This window comes from Trachypithecus francoisi, unplaced genomic scaffold (assembly GCF_009764315.1).
Source record: "Trachypithecus francoisi isolate TF-2019V2 unplaced genomic scaffold, Tfra_2.0 Lachesis_group11, whole genome shotgun sequence".
NCBI classification, from domain to species: Eukaryota; Metazoa; Chordata; class Mammalia; order Primates; family Cercopithecidae; genus Trachypithecus; species Trachypithecus francoisi.
The window spans coordinates 9,162,615-9,182,576 of NW_022681456.1; the positions used below are offsets into that span (position 1 = coordinate 9,162,615).

The following is a 19,962-nucleotide window of genomic DNA, read 5'->3' on the forward strand; positions in this document are numbered from 1 at the left end:
GCGAGAAGTGCCTCCTCTGTAACCAAGACAGACTCAGTTGAGATCTAGTGTTTTCCATTCAGGTAGTCAATTCCTTCCATGTCCAGCCAGTCCCCTCTGAATACCCAGCTGTCCTCACCTATACTCTTTTAATACACTGTTCGCAGAACTGTTCTCTTAAGCATATGACATTGAAACTGCCACACAGCCTACCCACTGGGCCCAGAGTAACAACATACTCACACGTATCCTTCCATTTTATCCCAACGTCCTTTTCCCTCTTTCTTCACAACACAGTGCTGTGTTCTTTTTCCCTCCGTTTATTATACCCATCGTTTCCTATCCATTCCACTGACTGGAACTCTTAGGCACCACTTTTGCTCCTAAGATCCCCGCACGAGTAACCATATGCCAGCCAGTGTTATTTCTTAAAGTCACAAACATAAGCCTCCTTTCCTAGAAAAAGGCATACACCTACATGTACACAAAATTCTGCACGTAACTTAAGAAGGTTGTAGACCACCCCAAAGGCCGTCTGCAGGTCCTAGGTTTTAAAATTCTGTAAACACAACACCCCCACCATAATTCATGATGCAGAGAAGACCTGGATCAGGGCCAGCAAAGAATTAAGAAGGGGAGGGAAAGTTGGTCTCTCAGTGAAGCCATATTTAGACACAGCATTTAGGAAGGTAGAGAGTCTATAAAATGCATACATCCACCTAAAAATACACAACATCTGTATTTGCTACTTTACTCTAGAAATGTAGTTTATTTACATATGCCTAAATCTGAACAATAAAATCGCTTTGGTGTAAGTGTCATTTTCCACTGATATTTACGCCAAGTTCTTACTGGCATAAACAAACACACAGCCTGGCCGGGCGCGGTGGCTCAAGCCTGTAATCCCAGCACTTTGGGAGGCCGAGACGGGCGGATCGCGAGGTCAGGAGATCGAGACCATCCTGGCTAACACAGCGAAACCCCGTCTCTACTAAATAATAGAAAAAACTAGCCGTGCGAGTTGGTGGGCGCCTGTAGTCCCAGCTACTCGGGAGGCTGAGGCAGGAGAATGGCGTAAACCCGGGAGGCGGAGCTTGCAGTGAGCTGAGATCCGGCCACTGCACTCCAGCCTGGGCGACAGAGCGAGACTCCGTGTCAAAAAAAAAAAAAAAAAAAAACAAACACACAGCCTTGGGATCTCTGGATTTGTTCATGTGTTTCGTAATACGTTAAATAAGAATGATAAAAAAGTAATTCTTAAGTTTCAACTTACTTACGGTTATAATTATTCTACTTCATGTACATTGAGAGTGGAAATAAAGATATCCCAGGCCTCCCTGCCCCTTAGGGATTTGGGTAAACTTGACTCAAAACTCCATTAATTTCATGGCCTGTAGAATCTTTTAGCTACCCTGAAGATTTCTGCATATTCTGCATATTCCTCGGAGCTTGTTCTCAGGGGCACCCTCTTCTGGATCCTACATTTACGTGTGGTACTTACGTGTTGCCTCATTTCACCCTGGATACAGCACTCAGCCCTTCCACAGCTTCCATAAGAAATCCACCATGCCAAACACCCCTAACCTTAGGGAAAGACTTTGTGATCACGAAGTTTTCCTACACAAGAGCTCAGAACTTCAGACTATCCTACTCCACTAGTTCCCTGGTACCCTCTCCCACTCCCACTCCAAGTCTACCCTTCGTTTTCTTACCTCCGACTACCCCGGGAGATTCAAGTTCTCTCTCTTATCGTGTGGAGCAATTCAGCCCTCTCCAGGTCCTACCCCAGTTTTAGGTGTCCAAACCCACCACAGTGCTCAGCAAAACAAAAAGGATTCCAAGTAACATGACCTTTCTTCCTTAATAGGCAACTGGGAATAGGAATTCGTTGTATCACTAAATGCTAGGCACTTTACATGTTTATTTACTTCTCCCAATGTTTCCATGAATTAGGTATTTTCAAAATCATTTTAGAGATGAGAAACGTGAGGTTTAGAAAAATTAAGAAAATGAATATGGTCAGAGCAAGTGCTATATCATCTTCATTTTTCCTCTTTTCCTCTCTAATCTATAGATCTTTACTCAGCTTTGCTATTTATATATGGCTCTTGCCTGGAGTAGTATCCACCTTTCTCATCTTTTCCTAGTACCACTGAGTATGTTTTCCATCTGCTTCTGATATTTGCTTTCCATTCACCTAGTTTTTCAAATTTCTGAGAATATCAGTACACTGTATAGAGACTGATAAATAATTCAAAAATCTTAAGAACACAGCTAAGAGCTGGAAGGTCCCTTGGAAGGCATCATGTCCATGCTCACACAACACAAATCCCTCTTCAATTTCTGAGATGGTCTGATGAACCAAGCCCACGTTCTCATGCAGTAGACTATCTGAAATGTTGGGCTCTGATGCAAAGAGTTCTTCCTATCTGAAAGAGGCAATCTGCTGTTTATTCAGGTTTCCAAGTTAGAAACCATGCAGTCATTCTGGACTTATCTTGGCTCACACCCTAAATCCTAGCAGGCACCAAGAGTGACTCCATCACAGATGATCTACCCCTGCTCCCACCCCCCATCCCCATCAGAAGGGCTAGTTTGGGTTGCTCCCATCCCAGTGATGGAACCACAATGCAGACTTGTCTCTCAAAGCTAGTAGATGCCACAGCCAGTCAGACTCTCGAATACAGCACAGAGCGTGGGCCCCCTCTGCTTCAGCTGACAGCACTTCAGCCTTCCTGGGCGTGGGCTGCAGTCAGCAGGGGCCAGAGCACCGCTTGGAGGAACTGCCTAGGGGCACCAGGAAGATCACAGAAAGCACCAAAATGGGTCACCCAAGGAAGAGGAGTTAGTTGCCAACATTTTAAGATTAAATTGTGTATGAAAATCGAGGTTGGTGTTTTCTTAGAAGAGCTGTGGGCCTGTATTCCGCCGTGAACACAGAGCCGCAGCCGAGCTGAGGCAATCCTCTCAGTGGACTGTGCGCTCTCCAGTCGGATTATTCCTGACTTGAGTCATTTATTACCTGAGTGGCTGTGACCTCAGACCAGGGTGTCCTCACACCTTGGCGTACCTGAGAAAGGCCCATGCTAGGCTTGTTGTCCAGATGTGAGTATCAACAGTAAGAACAGAGCTAAGAGCTGGAAGGTCCCTTGGAAGGCATCATGTCCATGCTCACACAACACAAATCCCTCTTCAATTTCTGAGATGGTCTGAAATTGCTCCCTTCACTCTCAAGTACTTAGTTTGGACAATAAATTACATGGTCACCCTGGGCTTAATGTGCAAGCCAATTCCCCACCACACACCCATACCCATACTGCCACACACAACCACTGAATTCACACAACTACATGTCAAGCACGGAACCCTGTTATAAAGCGATTTTATTAAATTGATTTGGACATACTGTAGGTCAAATAATATTTTCTGAAGATAACAATTATGGACTTTAAAGCTCGACATAAAATTAGTAGCTTCAAAAGGGTTAGTCATATTCCCCAGCAACAGCATGATAAAATAATTCAACTATGTAGAAATATAGAACTCTAGGACTAGCTGGAAACTCGGAAATCATTTAGCCTAATGTTCTCATTTTGAGAGAAAACTAGACTCAAAGATTAAGCGATTTGCCCAAGCTCACATACCTAATAGTAATAAAGCTAGAAATCAAACCAATTTTTCCTAAAACTAAAATTCTATCAATGATATTTCAACTGGCTCTCTATCAACTAAAAGTCTAGGCTTTTCTCTAATGCTCCACACTATTGTGACATGAAAGAGTGATAAGACACTACAGTAAATCGTACTTGTGGAATTCAGGCCTGGAAGGGGCTTTAGCGAATAACTAAGCCAGCCCTCTCTTTGTAAAAAGAAGGAAAAGTATGTGAAGTGACTTACCAAAGGCTTGTTAGCAGAGAGGTCTGGATTAAAATCCAGATACTGACAAATTTACCCCCAAATCCCATCTCTAGTTTCATGGCCCACCCACTAAATCATGTGCTCCTTTTAAATCTCCTTTATGCACTGAGGTTTTAGTTATACAAAAACCCCTTCCAGTCAAACAGAAAAAATTAATTCAAATATGAAGAGAAAAATCAAACTTTCAGTATTTTCGTGACTATTTTGAGTAGTTCACTTTCCAACCTCTTAGACAGTTGACAGACACCACTAACCTGATCACCTATTTCAGAGCTTCAAAGATCCTTAATTTCCCCAAAGACTTCCTGAGCAAAAGGACTACATGTGGGAAATCAATGAAAACAGGAATGAGAAGAGAAACAAAGTTAAAAATTTGTTGCTTTTTGTTCCTGTCATTGGGGACTTTTGGTCTTCCAAACATTCCTTGAGTTCCTCCACATGAGTTTTTAATATCAATCTAGCAAAAATTAAAATAAACAAAAAGAGGCCTATGAAAGTCAGGATACCGAGCACCTCGTCATCTCTCCCCCTCCCCACCGCTCACGAATGCCAGTGCTGGCCTGTTCCTTAAACGCACCGGCTCATCCCCGAGAGCAGCCTGTGCGCTCTGCCAGCGAGTGCTGCTTCTCCTCTGGCCTGAGCTCAACGCCCACCGCGGAAAGGCCTCCCTGACCGCTAGCTAATGTCACCCCACCCCCACCCCACCCCACCACTAAATCATCACCCTAGTTTATTTTCTTCATAGCACTTAATCACTATCTCAAACTACATTATTTATTTGTTTACTTATCATCTGTCTCCTCCACCAGAAGTAAACTCCACAAGAGTAGGGACCTTGTCTGTCTCATCAGTGGTATTCCCAGCACCTAGCACAGTGCTTGGCATATAGGAGGTGTTCAATACATATTTGTTGAAGAAAAGAATGATGGATTAATAAAGACGTTCATGCCTAAAAAAGAACTGATACACAGTAATCAATGAAGGGGTATCAAGAACTCCTATGCATTATTGCCCAAGATTACAGAAATAGAGATGAAACATTAGTGACTCCTCCTACCATCCACTTCTCATAAGGTCTCCCTAGCTAGGAAGGAGCTCCATCTGTTACCAAAGGAGCCCAGAGGGCAATTCTGGATGAAGAAAAGCTCTCACTTTGCTTGCTGCTTCCTCCCTGCTATTTACATTCAGCTATTTCCAAAAAAATTCAAGTGAAAAATATGTGATGCAGCCACTAGAAAATAAGTCTGACTAACAGAGACAGTGATGAGCAGAATCCACACAAATAAAAAAGGTTCAAGGACATATATGTCTGCCAATGACTTTTCTGACAGGCTAAGTGAATGGGTATTGAGTCACCTAAAATCTAAAATGAAAGTTAATGCCATCTAGGAAGGGATGGATATTTATGGGGATTTTGAGGACATATAGGTAGAGTGGGTTCAGAAATAATAGGATATATGGAAAGATATGTAGGGGCTAAATCAAGTAACCTCAGAAATACCAGAACGTGATCTTAGTGGGAGCTGTCCGTTTTCCAGTGCAATGCCAGTATGCTCGAATCAAGAGGAAGGAAGGGCATGAACTCCTCAAGGGGGAGTATCTGGGATAGCTTTTAAGCAAAGCATAGATAGAAGATGACTCAGGAGGTCAGGCAATGATTGTGGCTTTTTGTGTAGTCTTTCAACTATGGAGGCATCGTGCTGGAATCCCAGGAAGCGACATCTGTGACTGGGACCTGAGAGCCATCCTGCTGGGCAGACGCTCAGAGATCCACGTTCAAAGTCAAGCTGTGGAACATACTTGGCATGAACCAACAAATCAATCTCACATGCGCCTCCTCAGAAACAATGTTCTGCTAGGGACTGCTGTAAATATTTCTTGGGTCAATGTAGGTATATACAGGGTTTCCTTCCTAGTGGCACTTACGGGTTTTAAGATTTTAAACTCTTAGCAAAACGTTTTATATAACTGATATTTTGAGATGGTTTCTCTCCTTTGTGTGGACTCTCTGGTGGATGCAGAGGCTCGTACTCTGACTGAAGGCCTTTCCGCACTCATCACATTTAAAAGGTTTCTCTCCTGTGTGAACTCTCTGGTGGATGCACAGGCTCGAACTCTGACTGAAGGCCTTCCCACATCCACAACATCTATAGGGCTTCTCTCCAGTGTGGACTCTCTGGTGGATGCAGAGGCTCGAACTCTGACTGAAGGCCTTCCCACACTCATAACATTTATAGGGTTTCTCTCCTGTGTGGACTCTTTGATGCATGCAGAGGCTGGAGGTGTGCCTGAAGGCCTTCCCACACTCTTCACATTTAAAGGGCTTCTCTCCGGTGTGGACTCTCTGATGCATGCAAAGGTTTGAACTATTACTAAAGCCCCTTCCACACTCACTACAGACATAAGGTTTCTCACCTGTATGAACTCTCATATGAATTTGAAGATGGGAGCTCCAATTGAAGGCTTTGCCACACTCATAACATTTATAGGGCTTCTCCACTGTGTGGATTTTCTTATGTCTATTAAGTTTTGTTGTAGTGCTAAAATCCTTACCACAATCATCACATTTATAGACCTTCTCTCCTGTATGGTCTCTCCAATGAATATGAAGTTCTGATATATGAAAGAAACCCTTATCACACTTGTCACATTTATGGGGCTTCTCAGCTGTGTGAATTTTCTGATGCATAAAAAGATCTGCTCTCTCAGAGAAAAATTCCCTACACATGGGGCACTTGTAGATCATTTTCCTATTTGGTATCGTGATTTGGAGGAGAAAATTTCCTTACAATTACTACAGTTACAAGACTGTTATTTCATAGAGTCTCTTATTTGGCCATTTTGGCAGTCTATCTCAGGCGTGCTCTGTTAGGTAAGTTTAAGGTCAGCCTAAGCTTTTCCCTGCCTGTCTTTCTATGGAAGGTTTCTTCCTGCATAGTGTTCCTCACTCAGTATTATTATTGATTATAAAGTGACATTGACTTCCACGTGTATTCTGTAACTCATTAACATAGAACTTTGTTTTAGATCCTGAGTTGTCAACATTCCAAGGGGCTCTCAAGGTGCAAACCTTTTTGTTTTTGAGCCCCTAGAATCTTCCTCTTGTAGAGCAATCTTGTACTTCTCACTTCTAGAAAAAGGACTGTACAGTATATCCCCTGTATCGAAGGATGAGATACTGCTGGCTGGTCTCGAGCCCCTGCAGTTGCCCCTTGAAGAGTCAGTTTGGCATTCTGCCTCCTGCACATCAGACACAAAAGCCTTTCCAGCAAGCAGGCTCCTCGGGGTCCAGGTATGGCAAGCCTTGCTTTGGGGAATTCCCTACATGGGTATCATGCCATCTCCTGTAATAGAAACATAAACATAAATAAATAAATTGAAAATGCTTCTATCTGGAAAACTGCTATTGATTCCAAAATTAATTTTATACAAATGTGACAGCAGTAACACAAACCTTTTTTGGTCTTGAGGAAGAAGCTCGCTTATCTTCCAGAGATGTGTCTCTTGGATTTGCAGGTCTGAAGGAGAGAATTTGTAGATATCATGCTCCTGTTTACAGCTCAAGTATATAATCCAGTTACAACCACTCATTGTAATTATCTGAGCAACATCAAGGGGAACGTTACTGAAAGAGAAAAGAAATCCTCAAAAGACCTACATGTGAGTATGAAAACCAGCTGTCCTGTACAAAGGAACAACAATGAAAATGATCTCCACTTTGAACTTCAGAAGGTACAACAGTGCTGCTTTTGGACATAAAACATCATATTTGACTTGCCTTCCAATCTACACAAAGAATAAGTACATGATGTGTTGGTATCAAACGTCCTTCTCCTACTTGTCTTCAATGATTTCCTGATGTACTTAAAAAAAAATCCCAATCCTTAACTCAAACATCTGACCTGCCCCTCTCCCCACCTCATCCCCTGTGCTTCCTGCCTCTGGCTTTCTTTTTCAGCTCTCAAACACTCCAAGCGTTTCCTGCCTCGGGGCCTTTGTACATGCTGTTCCCAGCACTTAAACCACTCCCTCCCCTACTTTGTGCAGAGCTTTGTGGGTCAGCTGCCCTCCTCTACCTAAAGAGGCCCCGGCTAGACTCTGTTTGCATCTCCTTTAATTCCTTTAAAGCCCACATGACTTGTAATTATTGTATTTGTTCCCTGGTTTTTAACCTGTCTCCTGTACTAGGATATAAGTGCCATGAAGGAGGAACTGTGTGCGTTGCTCTCTGTTACAACCTGGCAATGAGAGGGGTTCAATGAATATTTTCTGAGAATCTATTGAGTATTTCACGACACCCTGTGGCACCCACACACATGTCCTGCTTCATTCTGGTGGGGCAGATAAAGGTACATTTCTTAGTGCCTTATTTCCAGTCTTTTCATGGCCTCCAGGGGACAAAATACACAACAAATAGAATAAGGAGGAGATAAAAGAAGAAAATAAATCTCAAAATATTCACTCTGAAATCTTTTAAGGTTTAGGACTATGTTTTAGCAACCTTTTCATTTATTTTATTCTATATGCAGTGATACTTTAAAATTAACTAAATGAAATCAATAAGTCTTCTTAAAATAACGCTTTTAATATGTTCCATACAAAGAGAACATGCATGGGTGTTTGAGGAGATGTAATGTTAAAAAGGTAAAATAAACTGGACTGCTTCTAGGTGAAAGTGTTATAATTACAAAATTCAATTAGGTACCCAAAATTTTGGCAAAAATGGTCATATATCTACAAAAATTATGTTTGCATCCATCCTTTGTCCTAGTAATAATTCTAGAATATATCCTAAAGACACATTGGTAAAAATAGGAAATGACTGATATTCGGTTATTCACTGAGGCAGTATTTGGCAGCGAAACTGCAAGCAACCCAAGGCCATCGATAGGGAACTAGCTGAATCAAGTATGGCACCTCCTCACAAGGCAAAAAGGAATGAGGACGGCACTGCGCACTGACACAGAGTGAACCAAGGTCACATTTAAAAAAAAAAAAAACAAAAAAACCTAAGGTACACAATAGTGTATGTTCTATGCTACCTTTTCTGCAAAAAAGGAAGGTAATATATAAAATAAACACTGGCCTGGCACAGTGGCTCATGCCTGTAATCCCAGCATGCCAGGAGGCCGAGGTGGGAGGATCACTTGAGGCCAGGAGTTTGAGACCAGCCTGGGCAACATAGGGAGACCCTGTCTCTACAAAAAAAATTAAATTAAATTAGAAAGTTAGCCAGGCATGGTGGCACACATCCGTAGTCGCAGCTACTCAGGAGGCTGAGGCAGGAAGATGGCTTGAGCCTAGGAGTTCAAGGCTACAGTGAGCCAAGATTGTGCCACTGTACTCCAGCCTCAGCAACAGAGTAAGACCCTATCTTAAATTAAAAAAAAATAAGCATGGTGAAAGATAATCCAGCATTTAATTTAATGATTACTTATGGGGGAAAATACAGCTGAGACTTCTCTGAACATACTGTTATATAGTTCTGACTCTGGAAACATGCTTCTATAGTCAAAAAACAAAATTAAATGAATATTAAAATACAATAAAGAGAATAAACCTATCATGTTGGTGACATAGCCACAAATGCCTTTTGAGCACAGTACACTGATTGTACATGCCTAGAACATATTCTTTTGACAAATAAGTTGCAAAGAAATCACACTTCTTTCAACAATGTAACTGTTACTGGTGTCTTTTAAAGTAGGTTAATACAAATAAGTAGTTTATGTTAAAGTTGTTAGCCAAGATTCAATATAAGAAAAATTAGATTTAAGTATAAAATCAAAGTTAAGAAAAAATTCTGTAATATAAAATTTGACTTAGAGATATCAGTTTGAATTCACTTTTTTTTTTTTCTTTTTAGACATCACCAAAAAGACCTGGAAGCAGTAAGAAGCGATAGCAATGAGCACACCTAGAGCCCCTTCCCTTACATCCTCTCCCCACCAAGAGGCAAGGGGTCCTTGGAGGAACGGCTGGGTTCAAAGCCAGAGTAGCACTTACAAAATGAGCTTGGGACATCTTGTTATGACAGAAAGCAGGAGGGCTGTGCCAAAGGAACACAGAGCCAATTATGCAACTGAGCATCAAAAGGAATAAGAAAGGCAATCGAGTCAGACGCATTAAATATACAAACCCCAGGAGCTCATAATGACTGTAGGGAATGGGGAAGAAAGAGACAGGCAGGCAGAGAGATGGAGAGGCCCTGGCTAGACTCTGTTTTAGAGAGATGGAGAGACCCAAGGCACTGAAACAAAATTGGAATTAACTAGGGGCCCAACTTCTTACCCTGAAAATTGGTAATTAAAAGGAGAGAAGTATCTATCCTATTTCCTGTATGAACTCTCTTTCAAGACAAAGAAGCAACCAGCTAATATGTGCATACTCCTCATCAAACACCTGATTCAGACTATGATAAGCAATCGGTGAAAAAAGGGGCTGGAAGGCTGATCCGGGACTTAGCATTGCCAGAATCAGGTTGTCACCACCTGAAGCCAGGAATCGATCGATCTTAGCATGACTCAAAGAGGAACAACCAGACACGTGTGCCTCCTGCTGTGGTGCAATGGGAAGCACCCAGCACCCCCTGAAGACATTCTTGCCAAAAGACTGAAGCAAAACCTAATTAAGCCTCTGGAGCTAATTTTTAATGGAAAGAACTGCAGGGACAGAGGAACTACTAGGAAACAAGTAGCAAAACATCAAAAGGTGAGCCACTCTACAGGACAACTGCCCCCCCCACCTTTTTTTTTTTTTTGCAATAAGGACATGGGGAAAAAAAAAAGATGGTAAGGGGGAGGTGCTCTAAATGAAAGAGACTTGAGACATAACAATCTGATATAATCGGAGGACCTTCTTTGGAATCTGAAGCAAACCAGCTGCTAAAAGGGGACAGTCAAGGAAATGTGATTAGGGGTATGAGATTACACTGTGTGCTGTTAACTATGTGATCATGTCATTGTAGCTATGTAAACCAATAGCTACTCTAAGGTCTACAGCCTTAGAGATGCACAGTGAAGAACACGAATGACAGGACATGTCATCTGGTATGTGTGACTTAAAATGCTTCAGCAAACCAAAAAAAAAAAAAGGGAGGGAAGTAAAAAAGAGCAGACAAAGCAAATGCGGTAAAATCATTGTAACCATTGAATCTAGGTGAGAGATAAATGAATAAAATATTCTACTCTAAAATATTCTGTTGAAAATATTATGTATGGTTGAAATCTTCATGATTAAAAAAAAATGTGTGAATGCTGAGAAGATATTCCTTTCCTGCTCTTCTGGCAATGGCAAACTAATCCCAGGACCACCACATAGAAGGGCAACTGTGACTGAAATCAATATAATCCCCGAAACAGCCCTCATTTCCCCAGTCAATCCTGAGCACAGGAGAATGCGAACAGGAAGAGGTCTCTGGACAGCAGGACAAGGCAGTGGCGGCAGGGACAAGCAGAGGACAAAGGAAGCAGCACTGTGCTCTGCTCTTTCCCTCGCAAGCTAACCCCAGCAGGGGTGTCTCCCAGCACCCCCTCCAGGAATCAAGCTGCCACAGTTGGAGCATTCCTCCAGCCTAGCCTCAGCAGAGTCCAACTCTGCTCAGAAGGGCAACAGTTCAACACCAAGGTCCCTGACAGGGGTGTCTGACATGACCTCCCACTGGAGTTCTTCAGGAATCAGGCACTGCCATTCCTTCCAGATAAAATCCTTGGACCTGTCTGTAAGTCTCACTGTACAGTGGGGGGATGAGAGGGGTAAGCTGCATTTTGTAGGAAAAAGAAAGATAAAAGAAACTCCGGCAAATTTTCCATGTGACCAACCAAAGAACAGAAAGGCCAACACACAGAAAGGATCTCCAGTACAGACTTGCCTATCACAGGCCCCGCCCAAGTCTTCCACACAGATAGAGGCGACTGTAAATCCAGAGGCAGATACAGGTTATGGAACCCCACAGAGGTCACAGATCCTGAATGCACCACGTTCCCAAGGCTGTCTCTCACTCCAGACTCCCCCTTATGTCTCATAATCAACATCCTACCGGGGGTTTCAAGAGGACATCCCATATGACTGCAAGCCCCTCTTTCTGACCTGAGGGGGAAGCCTGTCACTGCCAAGGACAAACTAAGAGCCTGCACCTGCGAGCTCAGGAATGCCCCCAGCATTCTGTGCACTCGACCCACACTGGAGGAGAATTCAAACAGCAAAATGACAGTGCAGCTGAAAACCGAGAAAACGAAAGCTTAAAATTTAGCCCATCTACCTCAAATCCTCACCTTCCATGAAAAGGAGCCTTTCCTCTCTCCCTGTAGTTTGTGATACCACAGAATACTGAATCAGTACTAATATCTCAGTACAATGAAAACTGAGGGCAACTAGCTTATAAAGAACTGATGCTGAGATTCAAGAAAGTCAAAAACTGAGTATTAAATACAAGGAAACCGTATCCTGAGAGAATACATGCTCTGGGCCACGGCATGAGAAAGGGGAACCTGAAGACGGAGGTACAGGACTAACAGGCTGGGAGAATGAAGTTGGTTTCCCTTGAGGGTTGCTCAGACCAAAAGTTCCTCACTCTAGTGGCAGAAGACGCAAACCCGCTGCATGTAAGGGAGACTACCACTCCAGCGTAGGGCCAAGACTGCAGGAGTCGGCCGCAGCAGCCCTAATGGGGTGATCAGAGCATCAGAGGAACGCCAACTATTTATGTGGAGGTAGAGGTTGGTGAGCTACAGCTGATGTTCCACAAAGTGGACTCTGAACTGGATTATATTCAACACAGGCTGGATATGAAATAAAGACTATTCACCTTGATTGGGCAGGAGAGAAAAATCCAGTTACACTCCTAAAGGAATTAGCAGCCATTCAGCCTTGACATCAGACTGTGTCCACAGTGTTCAGCCAGCAGATGCCGACTACTGAGCAGAAGGCCAAGTGCCTCGTCTGTGCTGCTCTGCTCGAGGCTATGACCTCCATGCAAGAACTACAGAGGCACAGAGACCCAGCTGTCACCACCAACTGAGGAAGAGAATAGCGCCACCCAGCAACTAACATCCCACTGCCAGGCTGGTAAAGAAAGAGGTGTGCAGAAGGGCACACTGGTGCAGTGCCCAGTGCCAGGGAGGTATAGGATAATGTCTTGCGAGCACTTGGGGCTGGCACGGAGACAGCTTGTTGTGGGGATGGGCCAGTGATGCCTTTAGAAAGACGGGAGATGTGAGACGGAGGGCAGATGCTGTATGAATGAAGTTCAACCAAGAGAAGAGAACAGGAAAGAGGGAACTTTAAAATGTATTCCCACTTAATCTTGGAACTTCAGGCCAACATATCACCTAACACTACTTTGCATCTGTTTTCTTTTTATATAATGAGGATAATACAGACATGCTGGACTATCTGTGTGTGTGTCTCTCTCTCTCACACACACACACACACACACACACACCATTTTATAAATTATCAATCAATCAAAAGGTGAAGTAACAAACTTTGGAAACTAAAAGATAGACAACTGTATTATATATTTACATCATTTTCAAAAATGCTGACTGCATGTTAACGTAGGACTGCCAGTACCCAGTATGTGACTTGTGGTCATTCAACAAAACCCAACTCAAGTAATAAACTGGCTTCTTGTGTGAACAAAGTAGTAGAGAGGGTGGACAAAATAAGAACAGCAAAAAGCTCACGGTTTATGAACCTGGGTTCAACCCCTGTGGTGACAGGCCCATAGGAGTACATTTTGTTTTTTTCTCTACTTTTGAGTTCATTTGAAATTTTCCATAATAAAATGTAAGCCAGTAAGCCTTTGCTTAGAACAGTGGTCCCCAACCTTTTTGGCAGCAGGGACCAGTTTTGTGGAAGACAATTTTTCCACAGACTGGGGGCAGGGATGATGGTTTTGGGATGAATCAAGTGCATTATGCTTAAATTGTGCACTTTATTTCTACTATTATTACATTGCAATATATAATGAAATAATTATACAACTTACCATCATGTAGAATCAGTGGGAGCCTGAGCTTGTTTTCCTGCAACTAGGTGGTCCCATCTGGAGGTGTTGGGAGACAGTAACAGATCATCAGGCACTAAATTCACATAAGGAGCGGGCAACCTAGATCCCTCACATGCACAGTTTACAACAGGGTTCACGCTCCTATGAGAATCTAATGCCTCCGCTGATCTGACAGGAGGTGGAGCTCAGGAGGTAACGCAAGCGATGGGGAGTGGCTATAAATAGATGAAGCTTCACTGGCTTGCCCACCACTCACCTCATGCCTCATGCTGTGTGGCCTTGGTTCCTAACAGACCATGGACCGGTAGCCATTCGTGGCCCAGAGGTTGGGGACCCCTGGCTTAGAAAATCCCTGTATGACAATCTTAAGCCATCGGAAAGAATACAATGGTGTTCTAAATTACAGAGCTAAATAAACATTGCCTCCACCTCCACTGACAACACTAACCTATGCAAGTCCAGCCATATCATTATATGGCTCAATGGTTTTCACTCAGAAGTCTGTAAGGAATCTGTCCATCTTGAGTGAAACTCTAGCCTTTAACCAAAACATCCTATTCCAGCTTTCTGCTCTGTTAATCCTATGGAACCTTTTCTTTGCTCCCTCAGGACCTCCAGTCCTCTTTCAATCTTTGTCCTTTGTCTTTACTTCCTGGCTTCCATGCTGACTTGGCTTCCTTATGCCCTCCCTCCACCCAGGTTCACCTCTCTCTTCTGTCATCATTACTGTTTCCATGGCCACACTCTAGCTCTATCACCCCCAGAAACTATGCTCCCTCCCAAACCTGTGTTGAGCAACCCATTCTTGGACACCGGGTGCTCCCTCCCCTTCCAGCTAACTGGCTCCAGGAACTTCATGCAGTAGACTTGCACCCAGTGGCCTGACCCTTTGTTCCCTGTCTGTTGTCCGTAGCTTCTCTCTGTGCTCACCAGAACTCTCTGGCCCCACCTACTCTCAGTGACACCGCATCTTATTCAAACCCAACTCTCCACCTATCCTATCCATGCAGGCACCCAAGTGGCTGAATAATGCCAGCTTTATTTAACTCATGACCATACATTTCAAATGGGCACTGGAGTGGCCCTAAATTCTTCCAAAAGTCTTCAGTACACACATTTTCCCAATACTTTAAATTGCTATTTCATCATTTCCCTTTCTCCTCAAATCTCCCATCTTCCCTCTGACTCCCTCACTCGTGGCTGATAACCTGCCAAGAGCCTGCTTCTGATTAAGAAGACAACAGAAGCAGGCTGGGCGCAGTGGCTCACTCCTGTAATCCCGTCACTTTGGGAGGCCAAGGCAGGTGGATCACGACGTCAGGTGTTCGAGACCAGCCTGACCAACATGGTGAAACCCCGCTGCTACTAAAAATAGAAAAAGTAGCCGGGCATGGTGGCATGGGCCTGTAATCCCAGCTACTCCAGAGGCTAAGGCAGGAGAATCGCTTGAACCCGGGAGGCAGAGGTTGCAATGCGCCGAGATCGCGCCACTGCACTCCAGCCTGGGTGACAGAGCGAGACTCTGTCTCAAAAAAAAGAAGCAATTCGATGGCAGCCCTTCATTTTCCCACCGCAAATCCACTAGGCCACCTGTATTCACACCTTCTACTCCAACAGGGGGTGCGCTGCTGCTGGGAAAGACCAGCCCTTCCACTTGTGCCCATGAGTACACTTCCTGGGCCTTCTCCAAACGGAATCCTGTAAGTATTCCCTCTCATTGCCACTGTTAATTCCATCCTAGCTATAGGTCCATTCTCATACAAACATGTTCTGTATCTTCCTCCTTAAAATTGTTTTGGATCTCACAGCCCCACTCCTGCTATCCTCATGCTGTCCCCTGCCCCAGCAGGCAGGTTTCTTTCCCAACATGCCACAGAAAACATGTTTCTTTCCCAACATGTCCTGCCTCCGTCAGGACAGGGCCCCAAGACAGGGCTGGAAACACCTGCTTTCTTAGCTGGTCCGTCCCTGCCCCTCACTAGCCACTCCTCGCTTCTTTCACTGCTGACCTCTCTTCTGTTCAACTTCTAAATCCTGGGGTGCTTCACGGTTCCTGCTTGGGACCACTTCTTTTCTGAATCTATACCCTCTAAGTAATCTCACCAGTCATGTGATCTAAAATACTCTCTTGATGTTGGCTCCCGGTTTTATCTCCAGCCCTGGACTGCTCCATAACCTCTGCTGAAAAGCACTACAACCACATCTCCAAACCAAATTTCCCCTCAAACTGCTCCTTCCTCACTCTTCTCCATCTGTGTCAAGTGCACCAACATCCATCCAGACGCATTGTCCTTAATTCCGCTTTCCTCCAGCACCACCAATGCAAATCACCGTACACTCTACCTCCTCTCCACAACATAACCCAGCCCTGCCCTCACATCTCTCCAAGGCCACTACAAGCTCCACCCTGTGCAGGCCACGGTCACCTCCTGCCTGCACTATTTCAACAGCCTCTCAACCATGGGTCTCTCTGGCTTTCATTCTTGCTCCTCCACAACTGGACCTCTACCAGTAGTCACCCTCACCTTTTAAAAACATAAGTTAGAGAACGTCACTGCCCTGCTTAATCCTTCCATTGCTCTTTAGAACACACATCCTCTCACTGGCTCACAAGCTGGAGGTGGCCCAGCCACCGCCTCTTTCCAACCTCACCTCCCGCACTCTCTGCAAACCACACACCAGCCTCCCTCATCTCCTTTCTCGTCTTCAAGCTTGCCAGCCTCATGTGCCCTCAGTACCTTCACATGAGCCCCCTGCCCAGCTTCTTCCTGGTCCTCGGGGAGCTGGCATCTGCTCAACACCCAGGCCTCAGCACATGCGCTGTCTTCCCAGAAAGCAGCTCCTGGGCTTGTCAGTTTCAGCTGACTTACCTCTCTGCCCTCACACCTTTCTGATCACCTCTTTCTGCTTAATTTTTGTACAGAACATTACCACTTACTGCCTGGAATTATTGTGCTCGTTTCTGCACATGCTTCCTTTGTTGTGCTCTTCTCCCTGCTCTCTTGAATGCAAGTTCCTTGATCAGCAGAAACTCCAGAGAATTTATGAATTTGTGAATCTCTGAAACTCCTACATCTCTCTGTCTTCCAGTCATTCAAGCACCAAATGTTTACTGAGTGTCTAACCTATGTCAGCCTCTGTGCCTTCAGCAGTGCAGAATCATAGCCAGTCCCTTCTCGAGTGCAAGCCACAGTCTAATGGGGAGACAACGTTCATCAAAGGTGTCCACAAGGAAATGTCAAATAAATCTGCATGAACTGCTCCAAAACAGCCCTGCACAGTGCTCTGAGCACCTCGGAATGGGCTGGAAGTGAGGTTGACCTGGTCAAGGGTCAGAGGTCAGGGGAGACCACTTTGAACTGATGGCTGAGCTCAGATCTAGAGGAGGCCTCTGCAGGGTGACGAGAAGATACATGACCTGAGGGAAAGGCACGCGTGGAGGACCATGGTGAGGGGCAGAAGCAAGCATGGGACAGAACAGGGCGAGCTGGGTTGGAGACGCTCAGTGCCAGACGAGAGGGTAGAAGTTAGGCATCATGATCTTTATATCTTCATAGCAGTGGAAGCCTCCACAGTGATTAGCTTTTGTCTTAAAATTTGGTAGTAACATCAGATTTCCATTTTAAATAGAAAACTGTAGCTAAAATACAGAAATTAATGGATGGGTAGAAAGCGAGAGCATCTGGGGGTAAACATGGTAGGGGATCATCTTAGTCATTTGGGTTGGAAACAATAATCAAAATCTGGACTAAAGCAATGATGATGAGAGAAAAATCCATCAGACTTGGTGACAGTTTCGACACAATGGGTGAGGGACAAGGAAATGCCAAGGATGACTCCCAGGTCTTTTACTTGAATAACTGGATAAAGACGGAGCCATTCAGTAAGACAGAAAACTCTAGAAAGACCAAGGTTTGAGGACAAAAATTGTGACTTCCATTTTAGACATGCTCGTGATATCCGAAAGTGGATGTCAAGGACACCAGCTGGATGGATGGAACCGACACTGAGATAAGAAATCAGGACTTTATAAGGTATACATGTGTGAGCCATTAACATTTAGATGGTAACTTAAACAGGGGGAGGGAATAAGACTGCCTACCAAGAAAGGGTGAAAAGGGAAGAGGGCCCTGGGACTAAGCTACGGGAGACCAACATTTAATGACTCAGTTTGAAAGAAGCCAAGTAGAAGAGCACATACTGAATGATTCTGCTTACATGAAGTTGAAAACAAGCAAAACACAACAGAGGAGACAGAGGGGCTAATGACTGGAAAGATGCATGAGGGAATTTCTAGGGATTGTTGCCATGTGCTGTCTTTATCTGGGCACTGGTGCACACAGGTGTGCTCATCTCACAGCTGTGAAAATTCATCACACTGTAGCCCTATTTATAATCTGCATATTAGACTTCAAGGAAAAGTTCAGGGAAGAAATAAAAATGAGAGGGATTCCAATGAAAGGGAAAAGGGAAAGACTGAAACTATGGGAGAGAAAAGAAGTAACAGAAAGGGCCAATGGAGACGGGATCCAAAGCTCCATGAGAGGAATGAGCCCTGGAGAGGGGAAAAACGTGCCTCCGTGAACAGGTGAAGGCAGGAAGTGGTGTGTGTGTTTAAGTAGAAACTGAGAGTCCCTGGCTGCTGGGAAGCAGGAAGCAAGGCCATCTGCTGAGAAGAGGGCAATGGGGAGCCTGGAGGTTTGAGGAGAACAGGTGTGGTGGTTTGAGGTGGTGTGAGATGGTTGTCTGGAGGGCAGGAGAATGGCGTGACCTGAGAAACGTAGGGGGACTGCCAGCAGCACTGGGGGTGGGCATGGATTTGGCTCAGGGCTTAGTTCCTCAGGGACTGCATGGGGAAGGCAGATAGCTAAGTTTCTGCAAAACTGAGTTTTTGCCAAATGAGAATCATCGAAGGACAAACGGGCCTTCCTTCTAAAGGAAATCATCCCCTATCCCAATCCAAATCTCTACCTTCACATGCTGACAGAATCATAGACCACCAAGGTCTTCACAGTGATACCCTCAGCTGGGTCTTCCAAGCCTCAGGAACGCTTGTGTGACCTCACCCCAAGTTGCTATGTGGCTACTGCCCCCTTCGCCATGTTCAATCTATGTCTGACCTGCAGCTAGCTCTGCTCTTGAAACAAAATGCCACACAGAGAAGGCAGAACCCATCAGAGAACTCCCTCCAATTCCAGTCAAACTCTTATTGTACATGTGCTGCCCAACTCTAGCCCTTTCTTCCTTTTACAAATGGAAGAAGTGTCCATGCCCTACTTAAGATTCAGCCCAACACCACTACTCTCTGGATGTCTGGACTGAGCTTTTCTTTTTTTATCTTGAATACATTATCTGAAATTTGGACTGCTGGCTCAGAAAAATCTAAAGTCATTTTTAAATAACTATACAATTACTTTGTCATAAAAGTCAAGGGAAAATTACCTCTTTTCTTATTTTTGAGACAACTGTTCTGATTTTAAGAAACCTGTAAGTATCACAGATCTTTCAGGAGTATTATGAGTACAGGTCTTCCTATGAAGCACTAACTGTACATAATCCCCCTCTGCAATAGCAGACTCTGACAGTAAAATCAATTTCAACAGAGATCAAATTAATTTCCTACCCAGAACCAGAGCTATCAGAATGTGTGGTATATAATTTTGCCACTCAAAGGCATAAGGGCACACTTTCTGGGAAAGATAAAAGCGAAAAAGAACTGAGAAGATGACATGTCGGCCTCCACTCCCTACCAAAAATAACCACCACCAACTGCGATGAGTAGAGATGACCATGTGATTCATCTTCCCCACACGCATACAGCAGGCAATTGTGTCATGGGGGCTGGGTAAGATTCTCTAAGAAAGATAATCAAAGGGCCTTGGCTCAGGAGACGATGCACTAGGCCAGTAATCATAAAATATAAAGGATCCACATTAACTTCTTAGCCCCTTAATTAATGGGAAAGGTTTTATAGAAAGATCCCTATATCCTTAGTCCTCTAACACATGTTGATTATTTGACATAGATAAGTGACACAGAGAAGCCAACCCACC

General features: G+C 44.2%; 1 protein-coding gene across 13 annotated transcripts in view; it reads right to left on the reverse strand.

Moving 5' to 3' along the window:
• Positions 1-3,344: 3,344 nt before the first annotated feature.
• Positions 3,345-19,962, reverse strand: part of ZNF664 (zinc finger protein 664) — a 40,458-nt gene continuing 23,840 nt past the window's right edge. For 7 of the 13 annotated variants that reach the window (XM_033220157.1, XM_033220155.1, XM_033220153.1 and 4 more), the window contains 2 exons: positions 7,352-7,415; positions 3,345-7,241 (listed from right to left, as the gene is read on the reverse strand). In XM_033220157.1, coding sequence (XP_033076048.1) covers positions 5,858-6,643 — 786 coding nt within the window. In that variant the 5' untranslated portion in view covers positions 6,644-7,241; positions 7,352-7,415 and the 3' untranslated portion in view covers positions 3,345-5,857. Of the gene's footprint in view, positions 7,242-7,351; positions 7,416-13,888; positions 13,946-19,962 lie in introns of all 13 variants that reach the window. The other 6 variants (XM_033220154.1, XM_033220149.1, XM_033220147.1 and 3 more) reach the window with 1 other exon arrangement.